At 39.9% G+C, this 26,192-nt stretch overlaps 1 protein-coding gene across 3 annotated transcripts in view; it reads right to left on the bottom strand.

Moving 5' to 3' along the window:
- Positions 1-26,192, bottom strand: part of TMEM26 (transmembrane protein 26) — a 269,449-nt gene that overhangs the window by 44,336 nt on the left and 198,921 nt on the right. The window contains exons 1-2 of one of the 3 annotated variants that reach the window (XM_063637900.1): positions 2,201-2,274; positions 929-1,128 (exon numbers count right to left, since the gene is read on the bottom strand). In XM_063637900.1, the coding sequence (XP_063493970.1) occupies positions 929-1,044 (116 nt within the window). In that variant the 5' untranslated portion in view covers positions 1,045-1,128; positions 2,201-2,274. Of the gene's footprint in view, positions 1-928; positions 1,129-2,200; positions 2,692-19,150; positions 19,286-26,192 lie in introns of those variants that run through there. The other 2 variants (XR_010120479.1, XM_055274415.1) reach the window with 2 other exon arrangements.

A 26,192-nucleotide genomic window follows, 5' to 3' on the forward strand; every position in this document is an offset into this window, starting at 1 on the left:
AAGATTTTCCTTGAATTCATGTTATAATGCACAATATATATAATGGGTCTGTTCTTCCAAAACAAAGGTGAGAAATTTTTTTTGACGTTTTTGCCTGGAACCAACGATTTATTGGCTAGTCACTCAAGTAAATTTGTCTGACTTGGGCAGACATAAAATGTGCCTAGTTGATACAAGAATATTTTTAGGAAGAAGAAAATAAAGAAAAATCTTTGGATCTAGAAAAGATCATTGCTTTTTTATTCATCACCAATCAACATATATTATTTTATATAATTCTCTAATCGCCTATGAGGTAAGTATTCACAGGTAAGAAATTGAGGCTGAAACATTAAGTAGCCTGCTCAAGGTCTGACAGCAAGCAGGAAAACCCAGATTTTACCCCATTATCTGTCTGATTTTGAGGTGCATACTCTAAACAGTAGTATATCCCCAGTTCCCTGTATAACTTGACTTATTGACCATCACTCATTTTTATCTCAACCATTTTTCCTCTCTCGGTTGTAAGTTACATGTCAGTCCCAATCAGCAGTAAACAAAGATGTAGATGTGAAGGTAAAGTTCTATTGGCTATAGTATTTACGCACAACAGGAGTGTTTGACTTAATGCGAGTTAAGGCCTCTGGTCTACTCTTGGAGGGGAGAGCAGACCCCTCTTCTGAGGCTGAAGGTCTCCTAGAATCTCTGGCGGTTGGTGGCAGGACCATTCTCCACGGAAAAGTTTTCAGCCTCAGACTTCATCTTTCTGTGACCAAAGATATTTCCACTCTGGTTTATTAAACCTACTCAGTCAAAGTTAAGTCAATGTTATATGACCTGCCGAGTGAACAAACACTTTTCTCCCCTTTTGTTTCTTTAACCCTGAGGCTTATTTGGGAAACTAACACCATTTTTCTTTGAGATTTCCAAAAGGCACACTGGAAAGTACCTCAAATGTCTCACGCTTAATAAATTCTTCATGGGGGTGGAGAAGTGGAGCCAGGGGTAGTCACATTCCCATCCTGGTCGTATTAAATTAGGATTGTTCTTGAATAATTTGAGCATTGATAATTCTAGAAATTTTTCAACAGTAGAAAATGTAAGCAAGATTCACATCATCTTCAGAGGCAACATGTTTTCTTCCGTGAGCTGTCAGGAAATACAAAGCCTTTTGTAGTTTAGTATGTAAAACTGTAGAGGGGTTGTTTCATTTTTTTGAACACAATGACTATAATGTCATTGTGTATGTAACTGTAAATTGCCTAATACCATTTTCTCCTTTCTCATAACATGAGGTATTTTTAATGTATTGATATATGTATATGAAAACACATCCTATTTTAAGAATTAATACGGAAAGAGGCCTAACTTGGATAAGTTCTGGATGAACTTCCAGACGGATTCCTCTGGGGGTTGGGGGAGGCTCTTTGGTCAATGGCAAGAGAATCTTTTTCTCAATTATTTGATTGCCATTCAAGCCTTTCGAGGAGGAAATAAGCCCCACACGTGGCGTGTAGTTATTGCACACAGAGGCTAAGACTGAACCACTACCTGCTGGTCCCTTCACCAGCGTTACAACCCGTTCCTTGCAAGATAGGCAGGCCGTTAGCCAAGCCCCAAAGCCAGCAAACCCAGACACCTGAAGCTGGCGCTGTGCCAGAGAGCGCGCGACGCCAGCGGCTGGAGGGAAGGGAAGCGGATGAAACCACAGATGTGCAGCGAGGGTCTTCTCGTCTTAGGAGGGTGACCAGTGTGCTCAGCTCTTGCGAAGGTCGCTGATGCCCAGCGAAAGACATTCCCACACGTGCACGCACGCAGAGTAACCCGCGCACACTCACACACACCAGTTTCAGAAGGCACCCTACATGGCAACCTCCTTGTCCCAAGACTCCTCTATTTGGGGGCACATTCAGCAAAACAGACCAGCGCTTCCTCTCTTTACTCGTCTTCCAAGTTTCCAAACCTGAGACTGGGTGACTCTTGCCTAGGCTCACGGATAGAGCCTTCCCAGTATTGCACTGGGACCCTAGGGTAGCCCTGGCGTGCCCAAGAGATGCGCAAGCATCTCGCGCCTTCCAAGCCATCAGCGAGGACAAACGAGGTCCAAATTCGAGTAGAATCTGCGGGTTGCGGGAAGATGGGCTCTAGGGCTGCCCGCGAGTGTGGTGGGGGACAATACCCTAGGGCCCCGTGCGCCCTCGCTTTCCCGGGGCACTCTCACCATTTGTAGCCTCTGCCGCGCTTGAACTTGAGGGTGAGCGCAGTCTCCAGGAAGAGCAAGAGGTTGAGCAGCGCGAGCAGCCAGTACCGCGGCTCCTTCTTCACTTCGGTCACTCGCCAGACCCCGACCAGCGAGTGCAGCACGAACAGCAACCGAGTGGCCAGGGCGTTAAGGAAGACCAGTGCCTCCATGCTGGCCCGAGCACTCTGCCTACGGTCCCTTGCCTGCGCCCCCAGGACCCTGCCGGGCGTGCCCGGAGCCCACCCGTGAGCAGGAATATGAGAAGCACTGAGACTTGCTGCTGCTTGTGGTCCCTTCTCACCCTCAGCGCCCGATGCCGGTGGAACTGGTGCGCGGCTCGCCCCTCCCCCAAACTTCCTGAGAACTCTTCAAAGAGGGACGAGTCCAAACCCAGCTTTTCCAGACTGCTGGGTTTTCCAGGGAGTCTGGGGCTGCGCTGCCCTGGCTCCAGGGCGTTATTCTCCAGCCCTGCCCATCCCCCTCCCAATCTCGGGGCCAGTCTCCATCTCTGTCCGGTATCCCCGCCCCCGGGCCTCCGTGAGGTCCCCAAGAACTTCCCCATCACGAGGGGGCGGAAAGAGGAGGGAGGAGGACTGAAGGTCAAGGTGCAGCACATCCAGAAAGGCGGAGGAGGAGCGCATCTCTGGCAGCTCCTCCTTACTTTTCCACCGAAGTACTTTAATTCGCTCACACGTTTCACGCTGTCATGGTGACCCGAAGCCGGGACGCAGGAGGGCCAAAGAATCCAAGCAACTTTAGAAACCCCGTTACTGCCCAACTTGAAGAATTAAAACTTCCTAGGATCAGAGGCAGTCAGACCCTCTGAGCTTCTGCGAGTTTAGCGCACCTCCCTGGGCCAGTGGGTAACCCTGGTCACTTTTACTACTTGAAGATTCCTTATTGTGCCATCCCCCACCGCACTCCACCCCTGTTGGTTTTTTTTTTTTTTTTTTTCCTGAAAAAACATAGTGGTAGCAAGATAAGACGGCAGACGGGAAAGTGGAGGAGGAGAGGGATGATAAAACCAGGAATGCGATTAGAAGGTAAAATGCATGCACTCTCAAATTCAAGGACCTGTGCTCTTGAGATCAATGACCATGAATTGAACTCTCCTCTTTCCAGCATCCAACACAAGAAATGAAGTCAGGGTTTCCCAAAACACCTTCATGATTTTTGTTTCCTTGTTTGGTGTCCTACCACCTGTACTACTATTGACTTAACATTTTTCTTTAAATGTCCTCAAATTTTTACTCAAACAAATTTATTTTAAAAAGAAACTTTGTATCACTTGTAAATGGAAAGCCTGTATAATTGGCTATAGTTGGAAGGTAATTACAAAAATAGCTAAAATATGATGAACTAAGTTATTGAAATCTCTCTAGATATTAATTAGTGCCCTCCAAAGCCCTGTGCCTCAAACTCCCTCTTTCTTTGTTATAAAGGGAGATATAGAATTAATGAGTCATATTACTATGATACCAAGCAGGAATGCTCCCTTGACCACATTAGTAACATTGAAAGAAAAGTGCAAAGGGAATATCTTTCCTGGTTAGGTTTAGTCAAGTTAAAATCACGTCATACTTTTCTTAAAATCAAGTTGAAAAATTGCTAATTATATGATTAATGTCTCCATTAGGTGAGAAATATCTAACTGCTCACAGAAGCTTAGAAGTTATTTCTGATACTGAGAGCTGAGAGAATTTTTGTTTTCTCCTGTGGGTCAGCATTCTCCCACATCTTACAGGAAACGCAGCGATGATTTCCTGGGGCAGTTTATTCTAGTTTATAGTGTCCTTCAATGTTGGCTGATGACACAGTGACCACACGCCATTCAGTGAAGCGGAAGAACAGTGTGTGACAGAAGAATGCTGTGGAAGGAAGCAGTGTGCTGTGGGGGTTAGAGCCCAGCACCAACCAACCAGCTGACTTAGGCGGCTCACTAAGTCACTTAGTAGTATTGTGCCTTTTGTCCTTCTGTAAATTTGGTACTAAACCTGTCTACTCACAGGGTCACTGTGGGGATCAAATGAGTTAATCCATCTGAAGGGCCTGTCAAGTGGTAAATGCTTAGTAGACATCAGTGATTATTGGGAGAACCAAGAAAGTTACGCCAGGGGAGCTACTCTTCGATGATCTGAGACAAGTAATAACAGGATTGGAGTGGAGCAACATGACATTCCTGTCAAAAAACCCCAGATGAACATACCTGGAACTGAGCAAGTTGAGTTTATTACTTTTTTAGGGAGGGGGCACACTCCATGGGCCACTGTGGGGTGTCTCAGTATGAAAGTGTTAGAAAGGTTAAAAAGCATTGGAGATAACTTATTTGACATGATTTTGGCTTGACTTAGGTGATTTGGGGGCTTACAGAAGTGGGGCTTTACTTTAGATGGAATGCTATTAGGAAGCGGGGTTAATTTTATGTTGGGTATGTTGATAAATCTAATATAGAAAGGGATGTTTGTGGTTTGTACAATATTCATGTTCAGACAAAATTTTGGAGCAGTCCTATTTGATCCACCATGATCTCAGAGTGGCCTTACCTGAAGTTTTGTAAAACTTGTATGTTAGAATCCCAGTGCTTGACTGATGGTGCCAGACCACGTGCTTGCGGTCAGGGGTTGTTTTTCTCTTTCTCTCTCTTTTCTTTTTTTTGAGACGGAGTCCCGCTCTGTTACCCAGACTGGAGTGCAGTGGCGCGATCTTGGCTCACTGCAGCCTCCACCTCCCAAGTTCAAGCCATTTTGTGCCTCTGGCTCCCGAGATTACAGGAGGACGCCATTATGCCCAACTAACTTTTGTATTTTTAGTAGAGACGGGGTTTTACTGTATTGGCCAGGCTGGTCTCAAACTCCTGACCTCAAATGATCTGTCCACCTCTGCCTCTCAAAGTGCTGGGATTACAAGTGTGAGCCACTGCATCCAGCAACTTCTCTCTTTCTCAAGCCTACTAGGAAGGGATCTCTAGGAGAGCTTTAAAAAAGGGAAGGCAGTCAGTCTGACATCTTCCAATCATTTCTTGTTCCCTATTTTGAAGGTTCAGAAACAAATTAGGTTCTGTCGTCTCTGGATCTGAAAAACAAAATTGTCATTAAAGAGAATTAAAGTTGATTTCTTCTTAGTTTTCTCCTAATCCATTTTAAAGACTAGAAGCTTTCAGAAATATCTTAAAACTGTCGGGCAAATAGCCCAATATTTAAACAAGAGGAAAAAAATAAGCAATTTTAAAAATTTACTCTTCTTGAAAAAAAGCAATCTCAGTTGATGCACCCAGGTCTTGTGGTACAGGCTGGGGTTGCACTAAAATGCAGCCAGCTTGTTCCACTACCCCAGGAGGCAGCTATCAACAGGTCTCCCTTCCCTTCTGAATGCAAACTGAACATAGTTGTCAGGATTTTCTTTCAATTTGGGTGATTTTGGCTACAAGGAAAAGACTTTCTCAATTCACTCACGTAAAAGGAGTTGTTATTGGAAGGGAATGTGTGGTCTAAAAATGAAGATGGAATCTCTCGGACTGAAGAATAGGAGGTAGATGAAGACAGGGCCTTGGGAACTGGGAGCTGGGGACAGCTGTGGACTTGGGTGGCAGCAAGGATCTCAAGGTTGCAGTTTCCAGACCTTTGTACAGCAACTCTCTGACACTCTTGTCTTCCAGCCAGATTTCTCCACTCTGAATTCAAATTATTGAGATAAGGAATTCAACTGACTTCCTTCAATTCTAAGTATCAGGGTCACACTACGGACCACAGAGCAGCCTACTGACTGAAATCCAGTCATCGGCTATCCCTATGCAAATACCAGTTTAGTGTTGTTTTGTTCATCCTTCAACATAAGATTCTGGGCAGCAGAGTTTAAGCAGGGGAAGAATGGGCATGGCAGGTACATTGATATGTGGAGTACCACGCAGCTGTGGGATGACATGTACACATCCTACACTTATGATGCTAAAGATGCCCCTCCCTAATATTATTGAAACTTTGTGCGTGCATGCAATTATGCACCCAGCTATGGTCTCCCAACAGGGATGCGATACAAAGTCACATCTGCATCCAGAGGCCACCAAAGCTGTAGACTGGTCACAGAAGCTGCAATCTCCTGGCAATCTTCATTCCTCCCTTGGCTCCATTTAATCCTATGCAGGCATTACTTGTATACATAAATGTGTGTGTGTGTGTGTGTGTGTAATACAATGCATGAAAAAACATAATATACTACAGGAATATATATCTATTCCCCAGAGGAATCATTCACAATTAACATTTTCATTTTTTTCTGATGATTAAAATTATACCTTTAAAATTACACTTTATATTCCTCTATTTCCTGATTTACCAATTTACAGAACTTGGTTTTTCAGTTTGAAACTTGGGGAATCCATTATCCTGCAATACCTTCTTCCTTCCTCATTCCACCTGTACTACCCAAATTTGTTAAAATTATTGTCTGTAACATTCTATTCTCCAGCTATAATTAAGCCTGCATACTGTGTCTTCTCAAGTGGTTTATTCTAAAAATTGAAAATCAACAAACAATATTTAAAATATATAATTATTACTCAATGTATTTTCAGATATTTTCAGATTCTATTATTTTCTAGAATGCAATGTTACTGAAAAGAAATATGTTTTATGTCTCATTGTTTTCTTTGTGTAGATAAGTATTTTTTTAAATCTCCAGAAATTTTTAGAATTTTTTTACCTTGGAATGTTTATCATTTGACTGCATCTAGATAGTGGACATTTCTTTCATATACCCTACTCAACACAGTAGTCTTGCGTCTTTCGGTAGAGAGTCAAATCTCCTTTTATTATGTCTTTGATCTTTTTTTCTCCTTCATCATTTCTGTCTTCTCCTTCTGGAATACCTTATATTTTTCATCTTCGTATTTTTCATCTATGTTCTTGTAGTTTCTTACCTTTATCTTCCATATGTCTAAGTTAGTCTTCGGATTGTTTCATTTTATTGTTGAGCTCTGTAAGTGATTTTTTGTTGTTGGTGGTCAACTTATTTTGTAATAAGCCTTACTTATTAGTGGAGAATTTTTTTACAGCATTTATTCTTGTCTGGTGGATGCAATACCTTTTTGTCTTCCTGAATTATTTCTGTTTTTACTTGGTTGGTTGCTCAGTTCCATCCTTTACATCTAGGGTTTTATAACATGATGGTTCTCAAATACTCTGATGACCTTTTGTTGTTCATTTATATTTACAAACCAAGGACTGGGCTGGTTACAGGACATATTTGAAATAGGTGTATGAGTTGCTGTTTATTTATTAAATGGAAGAGCTGGCTGTGGTCCTGGATACTTGGGCAAGAAACACTTGTCAGGTCAGCTTCCCTAATGGGTGCAATGAAGAGGAACAGGCAGGGGTGTCAAGGCAAGGAAGGTTCCTCTGGGAGCTGGTTTTTAGTGCATCTCATTCAGTCCTTGGTAGAGCTGCCTTGACTTCTCTCTTCTACTCCATGCCCTAGTTCTGGCTGCTGTGAAGATCCATATCTACCCATAACAATGTTCTGATTCTACCCACATCCTTACTAGAAGCCTCACAGCCCACCCAACAACTTTTCTTTAAAGAACACCTCTCAGGTTTTAGCTTGGGGGCAAATATCACTAGTGACAGCCTCTAAGTAAAGAAGCAGAAATGATCTCCAGACATTTCAACTGTTCTCAATATATGTGTTGAACAAACACCTCAAGCATTACTGCTCTTTGTACTTGCAGGCTGTGACTTTAGCTTCTTAAGGAGTGCTCATAGAAGGAACTGTGCCTACCTTGACTATCTCAGTCTGTTTTCTTCTGCACTGGTTTTTCCGTTGACCCAATCCTGTCTGTATTCTGTCTCCCTGGATTTCCTCAAAAAGGAGGTTCACCCCCTCATGCTTTCTAATATTGCTTTTATTTTATCTTTTTGGATTTTCAAAATCTGTTCTTCCATTTCAGAGGTGAAATCTTAATTCCCAGTTCCCAATTTGAAACAGAAAACTCACAGGTTGCTTTACTGTTCGAAATGTGTGTATTAAACAGGAAAAGGAATTGTAATTATTTCACATTATAAAATAACAGGAAGGAAAATAGAACTTTATTAAGCTAGTAATAACTATCATAATTACTCATTTTTAGAAACTAATAAAAGTCAATGGTAGTGATCAGTTTTCAGACACTTCAACAGCTAACAAGGAATAGGAATCTAAAGTGCAGGTGGAGAATCTTGATGAGGCCACTTTCTTCAAGAGTTGGCTCTACTTCTTATGTGACAGTTGGAAAGTTACTTAATTTCTTTGAATTTTGGTTCTCATTTATAAAAACAAATAATGATAGACTGTCACGTCTATTATTAGGATTAAATTAACTGATACTTCAAAAGTGCTCAGAAAAATGTCTGGAATAAAGCAGGTACTCAGTAAATATTTGTTGAATAAATAAATAAAGATAGAAGTAAGGATTGGGTAAACAACACCCAAAACAGAAAGGTATAATTCCCCAGCTGGGACCACAGCTGAGTATTCTAAGGCCAGCTGCTTGTAAATGCTTGGGCTAGTAAATGTCATTTGTGTGAGCCCAATGCCTCACTCCATCACAAATAAGGGAGAACACTGATCAGTAGAAACATTTGATCATCTTCTGTGATGATCTAAATTTGTTCAAATAAGCCTAAGGTTACAGTTACAGTATGAAGATAACATGAATCACTAAATCATGAACATTCCTAGCCATAGCAGCTCTAGAGTGAGTTGACACGGAAAGCATTGTAAGATATTGCTTCATTTATGTATAATTTAGAAGAGGTGGTCAGGTGCTATAAAGGAACCAGTGGCGTAGCAGTCCCAACACCTTAATTCCATCCCAGCCTCAAGATCCCCCTTTGTATAATGGAGCTAAGGATGCCAATCTTGTCCATTTCATGATCATTAAAAGAATCACATGAGGTAATGATTATGAAAATGCTTTGTACATTGAGGTCAAGGTTAATATCACCAGTGATAAGTCATGTTGATAGCACGCACCTTTGTTATGATGTTATGAAAACAGCACTTTACCTCTGTGATCTTCCTCCCAAAATCTCGTCGCCCTTGTTTAACATGAGAAAAACATTACACAAAGACAAACTGAGGGACATTTTGCAGAATAACCTACCAATACTCCTCAAAACCGTCAAAATCATGAAAAACAAGCAAAGACTGAGAAACTCTCAAAGACCAGAGGAAACTGAGGAGACATGATGACTTAATGTAATGTCGTCTCTTGAATGGGATTCTGGAACATGAGAAGGACATTAGTAACAAAAAATAGTGAAATCCGAATAAGGCCAAGAGTTTAGTTGGTAATAATATACCAGTGTTGGTTCCGTATTTGTGACAAAAGTTATGTGATAATGTAAGATGTTAATAAGAAAAATAAATGAAGAGTACATAGGAACTCTGTACTATTTTTGCAAATATTTCATGCAAATCTAACTATTATAAAATTTAAAGGTTTATTTTTTAAAAGTTGATAGGTAAATATAACATTTTATTTAGTTCTTTAATTTTATTTCAAAGCATATTATACATTTAAAAATAGACTTCAGAAATGTCAGATAAAGGAATTATGTGACATTTTAAGAATACTTTTCAAGTACCATAATCAATTATCTTTCTGCTGCCTTCCATGAAAATAGTCTGTTCTATGATTGTTGTCATCAATAAAAATCATTATCTCAGTGCTAAGGGGTCCACAGAGCTTATCTAGTCCAATCTTATCACTTTACAAACTGAGGCCCAGAAAGGGCAGGTGACTTTTCCAAAGTCACAGTCTATTTCATTTTTGGCAGCTTTATGAATGTGAAATAAGAGATATTTTTATTATACCCAAAATACTAGAAAAAAATGAGTTTGTGTGTGTGTGTGTCTGCCAGGAAAGCTTCAAATGTGAGTGTGTGCATGTGTGTGTGTGTGTGTGTGCGTAAAGCTCCAAGGAGTCACCTAACCCAATTATGGGACTGGCCTTAAAGAGCCCTTCTAGAAAGAATGACCACTTGCGATGCCTTAAAAGATGAGGAGAGGCTTCACCAAATGGAAGGAAAAGGGGAAGGGATTCCAGGCAGGAGAAGGGATGTCTTGTCCTCCAAGATTGCAGGGAGGAAGGAAAGGTGAGGCTTTAGATAAGGGAATGACTAAAGTGAGACAGGAAAATGATATAGGTCAGGCCTGATGATCCCAGTCATCATAGTAATAGGATATGAGACCATGTGCTGATAGTGAAGGGTGGGTATTGGGTGGGAAACTAGAGGAGAGTGATAAGGATTTGAGCTTGTCTTTGAAGATAAAGGGTAGAATCTAAGCAAAGGTAAATAAAAGGCTAATGAATAATTCTAAGCTTGTATTAACACCATCATATAAGGATATGCAATTTCCTCTAGCAACCTTCAGTTGTCCAAGTATAGAAAAAGTGGACTGTGGCATTCATCTAGGATTCAGTTTTCTTGGGCAAGGTCAACAGAGTATGAAGATCTAAAGGAACCAAGGATGTTGATATCAGCTTTTCTGAGATCAGCTGTAAAGTCCAGGAGGAGTAGAACAAAAAAGAAAATGGAAGTAGTCAACTGACTAGAAGAAAATAGAGGCAGCAAGAAATTGGATGTCTCTAGAATGACCAGGGAAGGTAAAATCTCTTAAAAGTAAATTTGGTAGAAAAGGATCCTAATTCATGTGCCAAGCATCTGAGTGAATAAAAGGAGATGACTAGAAGGTTAAGAGAGTCATAGGCTATTAAAGAAGATGGCATCAACTTCAAAAGAGGATGATTCTTACAAAATGGTAGAAGCTCAACTGGGTGCCAAGAGAATACATCCTGGGATGGTGGAGGTACAGATGTTGAAGTGCAGAATTGCAAAGCAGTAGGAGATAAAAGCATGACAAGGAACAATTCACAACTGCAAAGATATGGAACCAATCTAAGTGCCCACTGACCAATGAGTGGATAAAGTAAATGTGGTATGTATACACCATGGAATACTACTTAGCCATAAAAAGAATAAAGTGATATCTTTTGCAGCAACTTGGATGGAGCTGGAGGTCATTATTCTAAGTTAAATAACTCAGAAATGGAAAATCAAATACTGTATGCTCTCACTTATAAGTGGGAGCTAAGCTATGTGTACGCAAAGGCATACAGGGTGATATTCTGGTCTATGGAGACTCAAAGAGGGGAGTGGAAGAGAGTCAAGGGATAAACAGACTACATATTGGGTATAATGTACTCTACTCAGGTGACAGGTGCACTGAAATCTCAGATTTCAACAGGATACAATCTATCCAAGTAACCCAAAACCACTTGTACCCCCAAAGCTATTGAAATAAAAATATTTTTAAAAACATGCCAAAGAAAGAAGATACCATAGGAATGCATTTTGTTTGGTGACCAAAAATTGCAAAATGGGAAGAATGGTTGAAAAAGCTCCCCTCTAATATGACAGGGAGAGTAGCAGCACAAGGTGAGGGCACAGGCCTTAGCATCAGGCTGTCAGCACTATGTCCCCACAGGAAAGAACCTAAATCTTCTATGCCTCCCTTTTCTCCTTTGTAAGAGCACTATCTAACATGCTACTGTGGCATCAAAGAAGATAATGTGCCTGTACCATAGCGAGTGAGTACCTAATAAATGAGAGCCAATGGTTTTCTTCCCCCAGCTTTCATGGTGGCTAAAGGCTCTAGATAGTCTTGCAAGTCTGTGCAAGGCCTGCACACAGTGGACAGATGGCTAATGACATCCTGGTGTCAGGTAGACAGAGCATCAGTGAGGGTCGGGTGTGACTACAGTCTTTCATAATGTATCAAGTTTGAAATATTCAGATGTCTAATACTTATGCCTACATTGAAAGACAAAAATGATGGAGGTTAACATCCCCAATCATGACTGCAGACACAAAAGACAATTCCCTTTTTGGCCCTGATTGCTCCCCAAATAGCTAATCTAATTCCTGTAAGTAAGGAGGAGGCACATACCTGGCAGAAAATAAAGAGGGGGAAAGAAGTTGAAGTGAGTAAGGGACAGGAGCAAAGAGATGAGAAGAGACTGTATAGATGCAAAGTTATCAAGCAAACCCACTTGAATTCCATGCCCCTAGGCTTGGATTATGTTTATAAGGAAAGGGTCATTCATGAGATCTATGGAGTCTTTAGTTCTCATTATAGCGAACATATTGGTTATATTTATAAAATAGAATCATAACTACATCTGGAACTTTTACACAGAAATTAAGGTTGACTTACATGCCAGATTGATTTATATTACCAGATAAGATGGTAAAGTAAAGATTTATTTTACTTTGCACTCTTACAGCGTGGATTATTATTCATACTTTATTTTGCAAATTGGTGGTAACCTAACTGCAGCCAAATCAAGAGTTCACATGCCAAGTTTTGGTCTGAACAAGTTTTGCATCCAATATACACTTGGCCAGAAAAATGAGATAGAATAATAGAAGAGAAAAGAAAGTATTTTATGCACCCTGGAGGTCAAAAACAGATGTGAGTAGGGCCCTTGTGGAGTGTGACTAGTTAACATCTGGTAATCCCTAATGGATTTCACTGTCCATTTGTAAGTTTCCCGCAATGTTTAATTTCAACAGCTATTCAGGAACATAGTGACTTGCACAAAGAATAAAATTTACAGATATCAAAGACAAAGCCAGAAAATTACTCTGTTCTTGGCATCCATCCTTTCTGGGCAAAGACTACATATTTTCTTTCTGTTGATGCTATGTTTAATAAAGCTATGCGATTGGTTAGATTTCGATTGAGCTGAATGTGTTTTGTTTTGTTTCTTTTTATGACTCAGTGACAAAGGGAAATATAAAGCCTTCTGCTTACTTAATCAGAGAACTCTGGTTTCTTCTATGTAATTTGAGCAGGAATTGAAAAAACCATCCCCAGAAGGACTAATTATGCCCATACTCGTGGGAGGAAGACAAGCAAGGGATGGTGAGGAAGGTAGATAATCTGGCCCATTTTCTTCTCTTGGCGCATAGTCTGTCAGTTTTCTTGTTCCCTTTCAAGTCACTCTTTTTTGCAGTGGCAATTCCCACAAACTGCAGAATTTGTAAGAAAATTTACAAAGAGGAGCAGAAATTCTGTATTTCTGACCATAAAGGTTTCAAATGCTGAGGGACACACTGGAAATGTTTTGCAAAGTTGATGCAGAAGAGTTATAATACGTATTGCTAACTGCAACAACTAAGGTTAAACATAGTTCTCCATGCCATCCACACACCAATTAAATTAAACGTAATCCAGACATTCCTTTGACAGAACAGGCTACCCACAGAATTGCTAACTTAGTAACAAATTGGTTAGTTGATTAGTAACAAATCAACGAGGCATCAATTTGTGGACCTACTCAAGTCCATTGATAGTGGTTGCCAGGAATACTAAAATCCTAATATAATGCTAGGCATTAGAAGATTTTTAAAAAGAAACAGGGTACCCTAAAACTTAATGTATAATAATAATAAAAAAGAAAGAAAGAGAGAAGAAAGAAAGAAAGAAAGAAAGAAAGAAAGAAAGAAAGAAAGAAAGAAAGAAGGAAGGAAGGAAGGAAGGAAGGAAGGAAGGAAAGAGAGAGAGAAAGAAAGAAAGAAAGAAAGAAAGAAAGAAAGAAAGAAAGAAAGAAAGAACAGAAGAAAGAAAGGAAAGAAGAAAGAAAGAAAGAAGAAAGAAGAAAGAAAGAGAAAGAAAGAAAGAAAGAAAGAAAGAAAGAAAGAAAGAAAGAAAGAAAGAAAGAAAGAAAGAAAGAAAAAGAAAAAGAAACAGGGTCTCTGTTGCCCAGGCTGGAGTGCAGTGGCACAATCTTGACTCACTGCTGCCTCAAACTTCTGGCCTCAAGCGATCCTCCCAGCTCAGCCTCCCAAACTGCTGGGATCATAGGCGTGAGCCTCCAATCCCAGTCTAAATCCTTAACATGCTCAGTGGGAAAGAAGCATCTCCTTGGTGGATTTCAGATGCCTGTCAAGGAAGTGAGAAGGAAGACTAGCAGCATGTGTACTATTGAGACTATTGAGTTGCCATCTCTGATTTAACCAAAGGAGTGTGTCATCAAAAGATGTTTCCTAAGGTTTAGGAATTTTCCATTCAAGATAAACCCACATAGCAGCAAATGCATGTGTATATTATGCAGTATTAGTAAGAAACTCAATCACATGATGGTGCTTTGTATCTTTACAGGAACTTTTACATGTGCCACGTCATGAGATGCTAAAATGACTCCATGAAATAGAAACAGGATATATTTTTATCCCCATTTTACAAATGAGGAACTGAATTTTGGAGCAAATAAGTGATTCACCCAAGGTCATGCAGCCAGTATGTTAGAGAATTTAGGAAATATTTCATAGTCACTTGGATATTTTGTAATCACTCAAATTTCTGACTCAAATTAAGAGTCAGAAAACTGTGGGAACTATGGCTGAGATTTTCTGATTCCCACATTTTGCAACAATAAAATATAAACACGACTAACCAGGATACATTTACAATACACATGACTAAGTGACAACATGTGGGAGATAGCTGGCTTTTGAAATGCATGTCTGTATTAATCAGAGTTCTCCAGAGAAACAGAATTAATAGGATTCTACAAACCTGCAGAGCCTATATCCCAGCTTGAAACTGAAGGCTGTAAGGCTGCTATAGTACCAGAAAGAGCCACTGTCTCAGAGTTCAAAGGCCATCAGGCAGAGGAAAAAAGAACACACACAAAAAAAATAAAAAAAAATAAAGTTGATATTTCAGTTCAAAGGCTGTCAGGCAAGATAAATCTCTTACTTGGAGGAAGGTCACCCTTTTGTTCTACATAGGTCTTTAACTGGTTTGGTAAAACCTACCCACATTATGGAGGGCCATCTGTTTTACTCAGTCTACCAATTCAAATATTAATCTCATTCGAAAACACCCTCACAGAAATACCCAATTTAACCAAATATCTGGGTATCTCATGGTACAATCAAGTCGACACAAAATTAACCATCATAAGCCCACCCTTGTCAACTTGGCACTGTACATGTCTCTGTAAAACACATAAAATGTCCAAATAAGGATAATAACAAGATCATACATCCACCACATTATACAGCTATCCTGCATACAAGCATAACTGCACTAACGCTTTCCCCAGAAGAGGATGCAAACTCCTTGCATGATGACTCTTCTCCTTAATGTCTCATAACTTAAGTAAGTATGTGGGAAGAATGTTATGAAGTAAATTGTGTCTTCCCTCCGCCATGTATATATTGAAGCCTTATCCCACAACATGACTGTATTTGGAGACAGGGCTTTTAGTAGGGTAATTAGTTTGAAATGAGGTCATAAGGGTGAAGCCCTAGCCCAATCAGACTGTTTTCACAGAAAGAGGAAGAGACACTAGAGGTCTCTCTCTCCCTGCTCACATAGAGGAAAGGCCATGCAGGTCCACAGCAAGAAGGCAGCCTTCTTCAAGCAAGGACAAGAGAACTTACCAGAAACCTACCCTGCTGGCTCTTGATCTTGGAGCTTCCAGCCTCCAGAACTGTGAGAAAATAAATGTCTACTTTTTAAGCCACCCAGTCTGTGGTACCTTGTTATGGCAGCCCGAGTTGTGTAATACAATGACTAAAGCCTTAGCTGGGGTATTTCTCACTATCACAGAAGAGGAAATTTATTTGAAATTTATTTAAAATACATCAGTCCAATTATTGTGTGCATGTTCTAAACCTTTCTGTTTAATTTCCAGGCTGGACAGAGGCCTTAAATTGGGCTTTTTAAAAAAAAAAATCAGAAGACATATGTTCTTGGGTATTTTGAGGGCTGGATTATAAATTCCTTTATGTCTTAGGGGAAGATTTCATCATGCTGTTTTAAAAGCTGCATGACGAACCTATCAATAGCAGGGAGATGTCAGGAACAGAGAATACATAATCAACAAATTTTCACTGAATGTCTACCATATGCTGAACCTCGGAGATACAATAGGGGTAAAGGCATATGCTGTCCTTCCCTTTAGGCAGTATTCTAGCGAGGGACCTAGGTTGTAAGATAGGGATTCGGTATTGATTCATCTGAACGTTTAAGGTTGTTATGATAAAGAAATTGACTTTTAAAAGCTCATTTGGAGATTCTAGTAGAAAGCACAGCTACACATATAGCCTTAACCTAGAAGAAGATACTGCTCCCTGACTAGCAAAGGTGTTCCCTTTTTCATTTGTCACCTTTGGCTGTAAGCAGAAGTAGCAGATACCATGGCCTGGTTATACTACCATCTCAACATCAAGCTACCAGTTGGGTTATAGAAGACTTGGTTTAGGTCCAGGGGATTTGCAATCAATGAAGAGCTAAACTGCAAACAGTGTCTGGTGTGTGTGTGTGTGTGTGTGTGTGTGTGTGTGTGTGTGTGTGTGTTTTAATTTATACTACACAACCAACTTCCAGAACCCTAATTTGTTGCAAGGCCCCTATGTTTGTAACAAGGTGGTTTCCATTCTTTCAGTAACACTATTTTTTATTTTTACAAAGTCGAAGAGACCTCTTGAAATATTTTCAAGTGTTATATAATATTTTCATGTGTGTTAATATAACACCTTTATGCTGTAAGTCCAAAAGAAAAGTCAAACAACGGGTGGTCTGTAGCAACACTAAGGTGTTTTCATTTTTCACTGCTCTGCATTCACAGAGTTTGGAGATGACCTATGAAGCTATAAATAAAAGCAATACAATTTTTCTGTAAAACAATTTCTAAACTTTTCAAAAGGTGCAATGTTAGATTCATGTAATAGATTGTTACAGGCTTTCCTTGGGGAAACCACGTTTTTTTTTCCCTTTTCTGAATCAAAAGTTGATAATGCAGAAATATTGCACAAATATCATGACAATATCTTTCCTTTTCTTTTTATTGAACATAGTTGTGATTCGAAGAGTAACCTTCTTCAGAAAACTGTGGAGACTTCACAGAAATGGCTGAAGCTATTTGAAGTCTACAAATTACCTAATGGAACAGGTAAGCTTTATGACTTTAAAATTTTATATATATATTTTATATTTTCTTTGAAGTCTCTGGTACAGAACTTTTCAGCTCGTAATATTTTGTATTGAGCATGAAATTGACTGCTGTTCTCACTGCTTCGTCTTTTCAAAGCCCGCAATGTAGGAAAAAAAAATCGAATTTTTTTTACAAGCCCCAAATCCAAGAACATCCAAAGGCTGCCTTTGCCTTTGTTTCCCACAGAGCCGTTAAAATATATATATATATCAACATGGCTTCTACCATATTACTAAATTCTATCAAATTGGTACCCTTCTAACAACAATAACAACAGCAGATTCCCAAAGTGGTAAGGAGTGAGGAATGGCGAATGGAAACAGTAGGGAGGGAGTTACCGAACGGTGTTACTTTTTTTTTTTTTTTTTTGAGACGGAGTCTCACTCTGTCTCCCAGCCTGGAGCGCAGTGGCACAATCTCAGCTCACTGCAACCTTCACCTCCCAGGTTCAAGTGATTCTACAGCCTCAGCCTCCTGAATAGAGTAGCTGGGATGACAGCTACGTGTCACCACGTCCGGCTAATTTTTGTGTTTTTAGTAGAAACGGGGTTTCACCATGTTGGCCAGGCTGGTCGCAAATCCCTGACCTCAGGCGATCCGCCGCCTCAGCCTCCCAAAGTGCAGGGATTACAGGCGTGAGCCACCAGGCCCTGCCCAGTGTTACTTTTTAAGACAGATTCAAGAAGCTTTAAAACTGAGTTGACAATTTAGTCACAGGTAAAAACATACTGCATGCAATTAGCTACAAATTTCTTACAATAAATGAAAGTCTTGGTCTGGCAGACAACGCAAACCTACCAAGGCACATTGAGTTATGAATTGAGGTTTGGACATTCTAGCATGGACAGCTCCCTTCCCCCACACTTCAAACTCGTCTACCTCCTGCCTCCCACACACAGACTCCCAGTCCCACCCTAAACTGACCTATTGAAACTCGCGCCGTTGCCCTCAAAGAGTAAGAGGCTATTTATTCTTCCCTAAGCATCCGACTCCTGCACATTCTGAATAGGCACAGCCATGCTCCAGGTTTCTGTAGGATCCATAAACCTCAAAGAGCCTGAATTCCACACGCAATAAGAATTTAGACCAATGAGGGACAAAGTTAGAAGTTCCTTCTGGAGGAACGCTGAAGAAGAGAAATCAATCACTTACCAAAACTGATGAATGATTCTGGCTCTCAGGCGAGGGAAGAGGGGTCCTGTGCACTCTGTGAGGCTGTTTGTAACCCTCCAGAGTCACCTGCATGCTTCGGGTGAATAGTAAAACTAGCTATCACTAGGAAACAGGGCCACTACGCCATGGGACATCGGCCTTAAGAGTGGGATGTGAGCCAGGCACAGTGGCTCACGCCTGTAATCCCAGCAGATGGGTTACCTGAGGTCAGGAGTTCGAGACCAGCCTGGCCAAGATGGTGAAACTCCGTCTCTACTGAAAATACAAAAATTAGCCGGACTCGGTGGCGCGCCTTTAGTCCCAGCTACTCGGGAAGCTGAAACAGGAGAATCGCTTGAATCCGGGAGGAGAGGTTGCAGTGAGCCAAGATCGCGCCACTGCACTCCAGCCTGGGCAAGAAGAGTGAAACTCCATCTTAAACAACAACAAAAAAAAGACCGACATGTGAGAAGGGAAAAGCGTTTTCCTACTGTCCTAGGGAAGAAAACCAAACAATCAAAGGCAAGGAACCACGGAACTCTAACCATCAATGGCGGATCCACACTACCAGGTGAGCAGCTTGAGCAAGAGCTGGGAATCAGCAGCCCGAGCACTTCCAGAGATGATCACCCCAGAATCCACGGTCAGGGCACTTCTGGAGTCCGCAGTCAGGATACTTCCGGAGGTGGTCACCTTGGATCTGTGGTCAGGACATTTACAGAGGTGGTCACCTGGGTCTGTGGTCAGGGCACTTCTGCAGATGGTCTCTCTGGATCTGTGGTCAGAACATTTTCTGAGGTGATCACCCCGGAATCCACGGTCAGGGGCACTGATGGAGACGGTCATCCGTAGGAAGGTCAGTGACCCTAAAACAGGACAGAGAGTTAGTTATATGGGGACAAACATCCGCCCTCACAGACTTTGAAAAAAGACTCTTTGGGTGAGTTTATCCAGGAGCCGTGAGCTGGAGGGGCCTGCAAACCTTCAGGTTACTTTTTCTTAAAGCACCATTGATCTTTTTCATGGTTACAGATCAAACCAAGGCTACGTGTCACAAATGCAATTTAGGTCCTCTACTGAAAGCTTGATGGACCATTTGCCCCCTGTATCTTGTGTGCTTTGTTCCTTTTTAATCAAGAAAATTAATTTTTTAATTAAATGTTTTTAAATTCTGCACTCCTATTCATATGTTGTCTGACTGAGTTATTTCTTGTGCCATGAGGTCAGAACCCACAGGAATAGTTGAATTTTGGGAATAGAATTTAAGGAGAAGGACCAGAGGGCTGAGGACTGAGCCTTTGGAGATGCTCACGGGCAATGGACAGCACCTAGAAGGAAGAGTTCAATGCCAGTTGGCTCATGCAAAGGTCAACCAGCCCAGAAGTCTATATTAACTGATCCCTAAAACCTCAATTCTTATTTTTACTTGAAATATAGAACAAAGTTGACTTATACATACATATACACGTGAATATGTAAATACACATGAATGAGGAATCTCTCTCTGCACACATGCACAGGCCATTCTAAAGTTATTTTCAGAATGTCTTATTATTGAATGAAAAAAAACCTGAAGTATGTAGGTTACTTTTCTAGTTATCTAAGAAAGAAGGGTATAAATATTAGGTTGGTGCAAAAGTAATTGTGGTTTTTGCCGTTATTTGCACCAGTCTAATAGATTCATTCTTTTTTTAATAGCTGCAGAAGAGTACACCATTGTGTGGATGTACCATAATTTATTCAGCTAGGCCCCTTTTGGTGGGCATTTGAGTTGTTCTTAGTAGTTTGCTGTTACAAAGCACTGCCTTACAGTGAATTGCCTTGTCCACATATCTTTTCTTGCTTTTGCCAGTGAATCATTGGGATAATTTTTTTAAAGTAAGATTGCCAATAATAGTGTAAATGAGTATGTGATTTTTCTAAATATTGCCAAATTCCTTTTCCTATAGGTTGTACTATTTATTTTTTATTTCTACCAGCAATATATAAGAATGGCTGTTTCCCACCCCATCACTAGTGTGATCCACAGAGTATGCATTAACATTGGCATTTTGCCATCCTAATGATGAAAAATGCTATCTCAGTATAGTTTAATTTCACTTCTCCTTTTGTAATTGACTGAGCATTTTTATATTTATATTCCCCTATAGAAAATATAAAATTTAACTCTTAAAAATTCAGCTTACCTGATATCAACATTATCAAAATGTATCAAACTACCTGTGTAAACCTAGAGTGAATGGCTATTTTTGTGTCCTAGCTACAGACAGCAAAATATGGAATCCTTCCCCACTCTTTGTAGCAATGACCCTTTAAGTCCTAGGTTGTCTCAACTTCATGATATCCATACCACACAAGGGAGTGAATTTTTCCCCTAATGATTATATAGATTACATTTTTCCAAATGATATCTTCTTCAGTTCCCTCCCAATGTATTGCATTTCTTAACTCAATAACACACATTTACTGAGTTTCTACTATGTACCTGAACGACATAGATCCCATAGTAACCAATTAGAGCCAGTCTTTCTCTGGGCTGCTGGCGCCATCAAGGCATTGCAAAATTCCAGAAATTTCTGGCCACTCACAGTTCCCAAGCCCCTAATAAAACTATTTTAATTCTATGTGTTTCCTCTACCCAATATCAACATTTTGCATAATTGGGATGCAGAAAAACTCTCCACTCTGGAGTAGGCTTTGAGTTTAGAAAAGAAAGCAGGGTGGAAGAGAAGTTGTTCTTCAACAAAACAAGATTAACTAAAAAAACAAGGGTCCTGAGGAGTCCTGCGCTTTGGGGTCAACGTGATTTATCATTCAGGGCTCAACAAGAGTCGTGCAGCAGGCAACTTTTGAAGCTCTACAACTTACTGAATTTTAGTCTCTTCATTAAAGTATAATCGAAATTTTATTCTCTTCATCCAAGTAGAATTATTTCATTTACAGCAAGTCCAAGAGAAAAGATACATTAAAATATTTAAGATTATTAAGTAGATACTAAATATTATAAAGTCTTGACAAAAAAGGTGCTTCTCTTGAATAAACAATAGCAAATGACTCAAATGACAGAGATGATTTGTGAAACTGCTAATAGTTAGACTGTATTTCAGAGTTGACTAAACTTGTTTTTTCTTATAGCCACCATATCCATGCCATTAGCAAATTCTACTTTCAAAATATATCTTCAATTCTAAGCATTCTCATTATCCCTCTGTTATCCCTCTAATTCAGGCCTCACCTAGTCTATAACCACAGCCTCCTAACTGATCTCTCTACTTATGAGCTTATCCGTACTTCAGCCTTCAGTTATACCTCAATTATCCACACAGCAACCAGAGTGATGATTTAAAATTGTGACGCAGCTCCTGCCACTGATACTTCAAACCCTCTATTGGCTCACAGTCACACCCAGTTTAAATCCAAATCCCTTTCATGGCCTGAAAGCCTCCACTTGATCATGATCCAGCCCCTCACCTCCTCTCTGACCTGGTCTCCTCTCACTCTCTGTCTTACTCATTCTGCATGGCCAGAAGTCTTCTCACACTTCCTCATAAAATCCAAGCATGATCCTGGATCAAGGCCTTAGCACTTCTTCTTCCTCTGCTTGGAACTCTTGGCTCATAACTCCCCGTGACTTCGTTCAAGTCTCTGCTCAAACACCTAATTAGCGAGGACTTCCCTGATTAAAATAGCACTTCAGTCACTCTCTGCTTACCCTGATTTATTTTTCTTCATAATATAATTTTTAATACCTGGCACACTTTATACTCATTTGTTTATCGTCTGTCTCCTCCTACAAGAATGTAAACTCCACCAGAGGAGGGACTTTGTTTTGTTCACAGATGGATCTGCAGGGCTTAGAATTGTGAACGAAGAGTTATTACAGTGGTCTGTTCCCAGGAGAGGCATGTGAAATAAAATTATGAAGTGGGATATTGCTTTATCGACAGCTGTTTAGACTGTGAAAACTCCTTGTCACCATCAGGTTACAAAGTCTCTGGTAACAAAGATAGGGAGGTAGGTTGGGGAGGGGTAGGGACAAAAAAAAGAAGAAGAGGAGTTAGGGTGTTCCTAATATGGCACAAGGGAGAAATAATGGTGATTTGCATAAGAGTGTGGCAGCCCAGATGGAGAGAACCAACAGGGCTTGGTAATGGTTTGAATGTGGGAAATGAAAGAAAAAAAAAAGAAAAGAATAAAAATGGTCCTTGATAATTTTTTTTCACACAAACAGTTGAGTGTATATTGGTGCCTTCTGATGAGATGGAGAAGGGTGAAGAAAGAATGAGATGTGTGTGTTTATTTGGACAATGGGGATTGGTACAAGTTGTGCCAACCCCCCACCTCCACAAACAATGTGCACGCACAAGCACATACTCATCTATTTCCCACACTTCTCTGCACTGCTTTATGGCCAGGGTGTGCTCTTGTCATCTGATTTCAAATGGCATAAGGCAATATGAGGTACCAGCAAGAGGCTGAATAAGAAACAGGAGAATTTATTCCTTTAGATCCCTCCCTGTCTCACTCCAGTTCTGCCAGTCACTGCATTCTGGGATTACTACTTCAATTGGATGGACCTTGTTCTATGGCTCCAGGCTTTCTCTGGGTTCCTTTTGCTTGTCCCTACAGGATTAAAGAAGATAACAGCTTTCCAATGTTGCTAATCCCTGGATGCCTTAACACCTTGTATTGGCTTCTATAGTTCTGTCCACACCTTGGCAAACTGTACCTCATTAAACTTTCTTTTTTTTTCATTGCCCAGGCTGGAGTGCAGTGGCATGATCTCGGCTCACTGCAATCTCCATCTTCCAGGTTCAAGCAATTTTCTTGCTGCAGCCTCCCCAGTACCTGAGATTACAGGCACGCAACACCATGCCTGGCTAATTTTTGTATTTTTAGTAGAGACAGGTTTTTGCCATGTTGGCCAGGCTAGTCTCAAACTCCTGACTTCAAGTGATCTGCTTGCCTCAGCCTCTCAAAGTGCTGGGATTACAGGCATGAGCAACCACTCCTGGCTGTCATTAAACTTTCTATTAAACCTTTTGAGTATGCCAGCTGTCCCATGCTGAGACCCTGATTGTGACAAGAGCCAAGTCCATGTTGATCTGCCTATTAGATATCCAAGTAAAGATATACATAGGCAAGCAGAAATGAATTGGGAGAGACTCTAAGGCTGGGAAAGTCTGAGATACAGAAAATGTAAGAGTCTTCAGCAAATAAACTGGGAGTGGAGGTGTGCACCTGCAGTCCCAGCTACAAGGGAAGCTGAGGTGGGAAGATCGCCTGAGCCCGGGAGTTAGAAGCTGCAGTGAGCTGTGATCATGCCACTGCACTCCAGCCTGGGTGACAGACCAAGACCCTGTCCCAAAAAAAAAAAAAAAAAAAAAAAAAAAAGACTTTTTATCATATAGGTGCAGAAGGAAATAGTTATGACCTTTTGCTCTCCAGGAAAGCAACTGTCTCCTCTGCTGACCAGGCTACCTTGTTGAATGGTAAGATGGGAATCTTACTAGATTCAAGGAAGACCTGGACGACTTCATCCTCACATTCAGGAAGCCTGACATTCAGTACTAAAACCTGAAATAGTTACCCTCCTTCCTTTAAGAGTCTAGCAAGACTAATTCTCCCATGCCTCACACCACTGTTTACCTTGGTTAATAACAGAGGCCCAAACCTCCCAGGCATCGATTTTCTTTGGGACTCTCATTTTCTTACTGTTGTGTATATCCCTATCATATGACTTGATAATTCCCTCCCTTTCAAACTTTTACTTTCAAGCAATTTTAGATTCTAAATAATAAACTACTTACTCTATGACCATAATGAACTTTTCAAAAAATGGTTAACAGTTAGCCAAGAAGAGAACAAAATTAATTCACTTCATCCATTTATTCACAATTACAATAGCCACAATGCACTTCATCACTGAACAAACTCCATGATAGACGTTTGGCCACGGGGACAAGCAGCCAGATTAGACTGATCAATTTTTTACCATTTTGGGTTTGCACTAACATACATGGCCATAAACAGTTAATTGGAGCTATAAATACTTCCAGCTAAGTTTAATTACTTCTCCATACAAAATCCTAGGTTGTAATAACTGTGGTGATAACTCTGGAAATAAATTTTAAAATTCCATAGGAAGTTTGTTTTAAAAATTGACCTGGAATATGCTTTGAGAGAAAAAAGACAGAGAAAAAAAGAAATTGAATAAAGGAGCAAGAAATCAGAGTATGAAAAGATTAGTTACTCTGTAAAAAGCCAATATGATTGTCGAGGTATTAAAATCCCTGTAGGAGATTTACAGAGAAGTCTGCCCTGGATTAGAATTTCATATCAAATAACTTAACTGAAGTCATACAATTTCTGTGCCATTTGTAGTTGAGTTAATAGCATATGTTCCTGGAGGATTACAGCCAATGATTAAGGAAATTAGGTTTTGTTTGAATTTAATTTAGTTATATAAAACTGCTACTATAATTTACACCTTTGATATTTAATATTTAATAACCCAGATCTTAGAAGAATGCTAGATATAGCTGTGTCATTATGCCTTGAAATATTATTCCCATAAGTCATTTATATTTGCTGGCTGATAAGGATGTTCATCAACTAGATGGACTCAACATGAGTCCACTGATAAAGCCAATGCAGTTTTACAGTTTGCTGAGTCTCTTGTATGTTTCCACTCCATTTCCCGCACCCGTAACTTACTGAATCATAAATTATCTGGCCAGTCAATTGTCATAATAAAGAAACATTACAGCCTTTTCTTCAACAGCCAGCTATGGGAATGACTCAGCTCTGCCTTCCTCTCACATTTTATGTATCTGTGGCCTTTAGTTATAAAAATCATAGGAATTTCTCCGTAAATATTGCCCCATCAATATTTTTTCTTGTTTTCCTTTTGTTGTGTTGCTTCTTTTTTCCCTATTCATCTCTTTGACTTTTTATTTCTTTCTTCCCATCATTTTTCTGAGGAAAAAATGATAAAAGAGTAATGACTGCAATTTTTCTTTCCTAAATATATATATATATGTATGTAGACATTTTAAGTTTTCTTTTTCTCTGATTTATAAAAATTAATCCTAATTTCTGATTCCATCTATTGACATTTGTTGCCAAACATTCCTATTTTTTCTCCTCATATAAGAATGTTTAAACTATTTAAACTCCTTTTATCTTTTAGTGTTTCTGACTTAAACTTTTTATCTCCTTTATTCACATGTATTATTGCTTTTACAGCTACTAGGAATCCTTCCATCACCGCTATTCTCTCTAGTTTTATTCCTCTCACTTGCCGTTACTTCCTAGTTTAGTCTTCCTTCAAAGACAGGTCAAGTCAGCCCTTACATATCAATTAAAAAAAAAACCAGAAAATTTAAGAACAAAAAAATGGCGAGTTCATAAGCTACAATTTCAAATCCCAAAGATTTTAGAGTCTATACAGAGGGTTTATGTGAGAATATCCGTTTTTAAAATTCATTTTTTATACTTAGATAGATATGGATATAAATGTCAAATATTAAACATTGACCAGTACTTAAATATGCAAGTTGAATACTCGAAGATTCTTTGAAGAGAATGAAGAAATTCATTAATACATTCTAAGAAACAAGTTTCCTTTGTGCTTTACTACCCACTTTCCAACTTGGAGAACATTTTGTAATAATAACAATAACAAATGTTAATAAAATGTTAAATGTTAATAACAAAATGTTATTACTAATATTATTTTTTTAAAAGAATATTGATGTGCCTAGGTGGCAA

The sequence above is a fragment of the Symphalangus syndactylus genome, chromosome 4, assembly GCF_028878055.3.
Source record: "Symphalangus syndactylus isolate Jambi chromosome 4, NHGRI_mSymSyn1-v2.1_pri, whole genome shotgun sequence".
Taxonomy (NCBI): Eukaryota; Metazoa; Chordata; class Mammalia; order Primates; family Hylobatidae; genus Symphalangus; species Symphalangus syndactylus.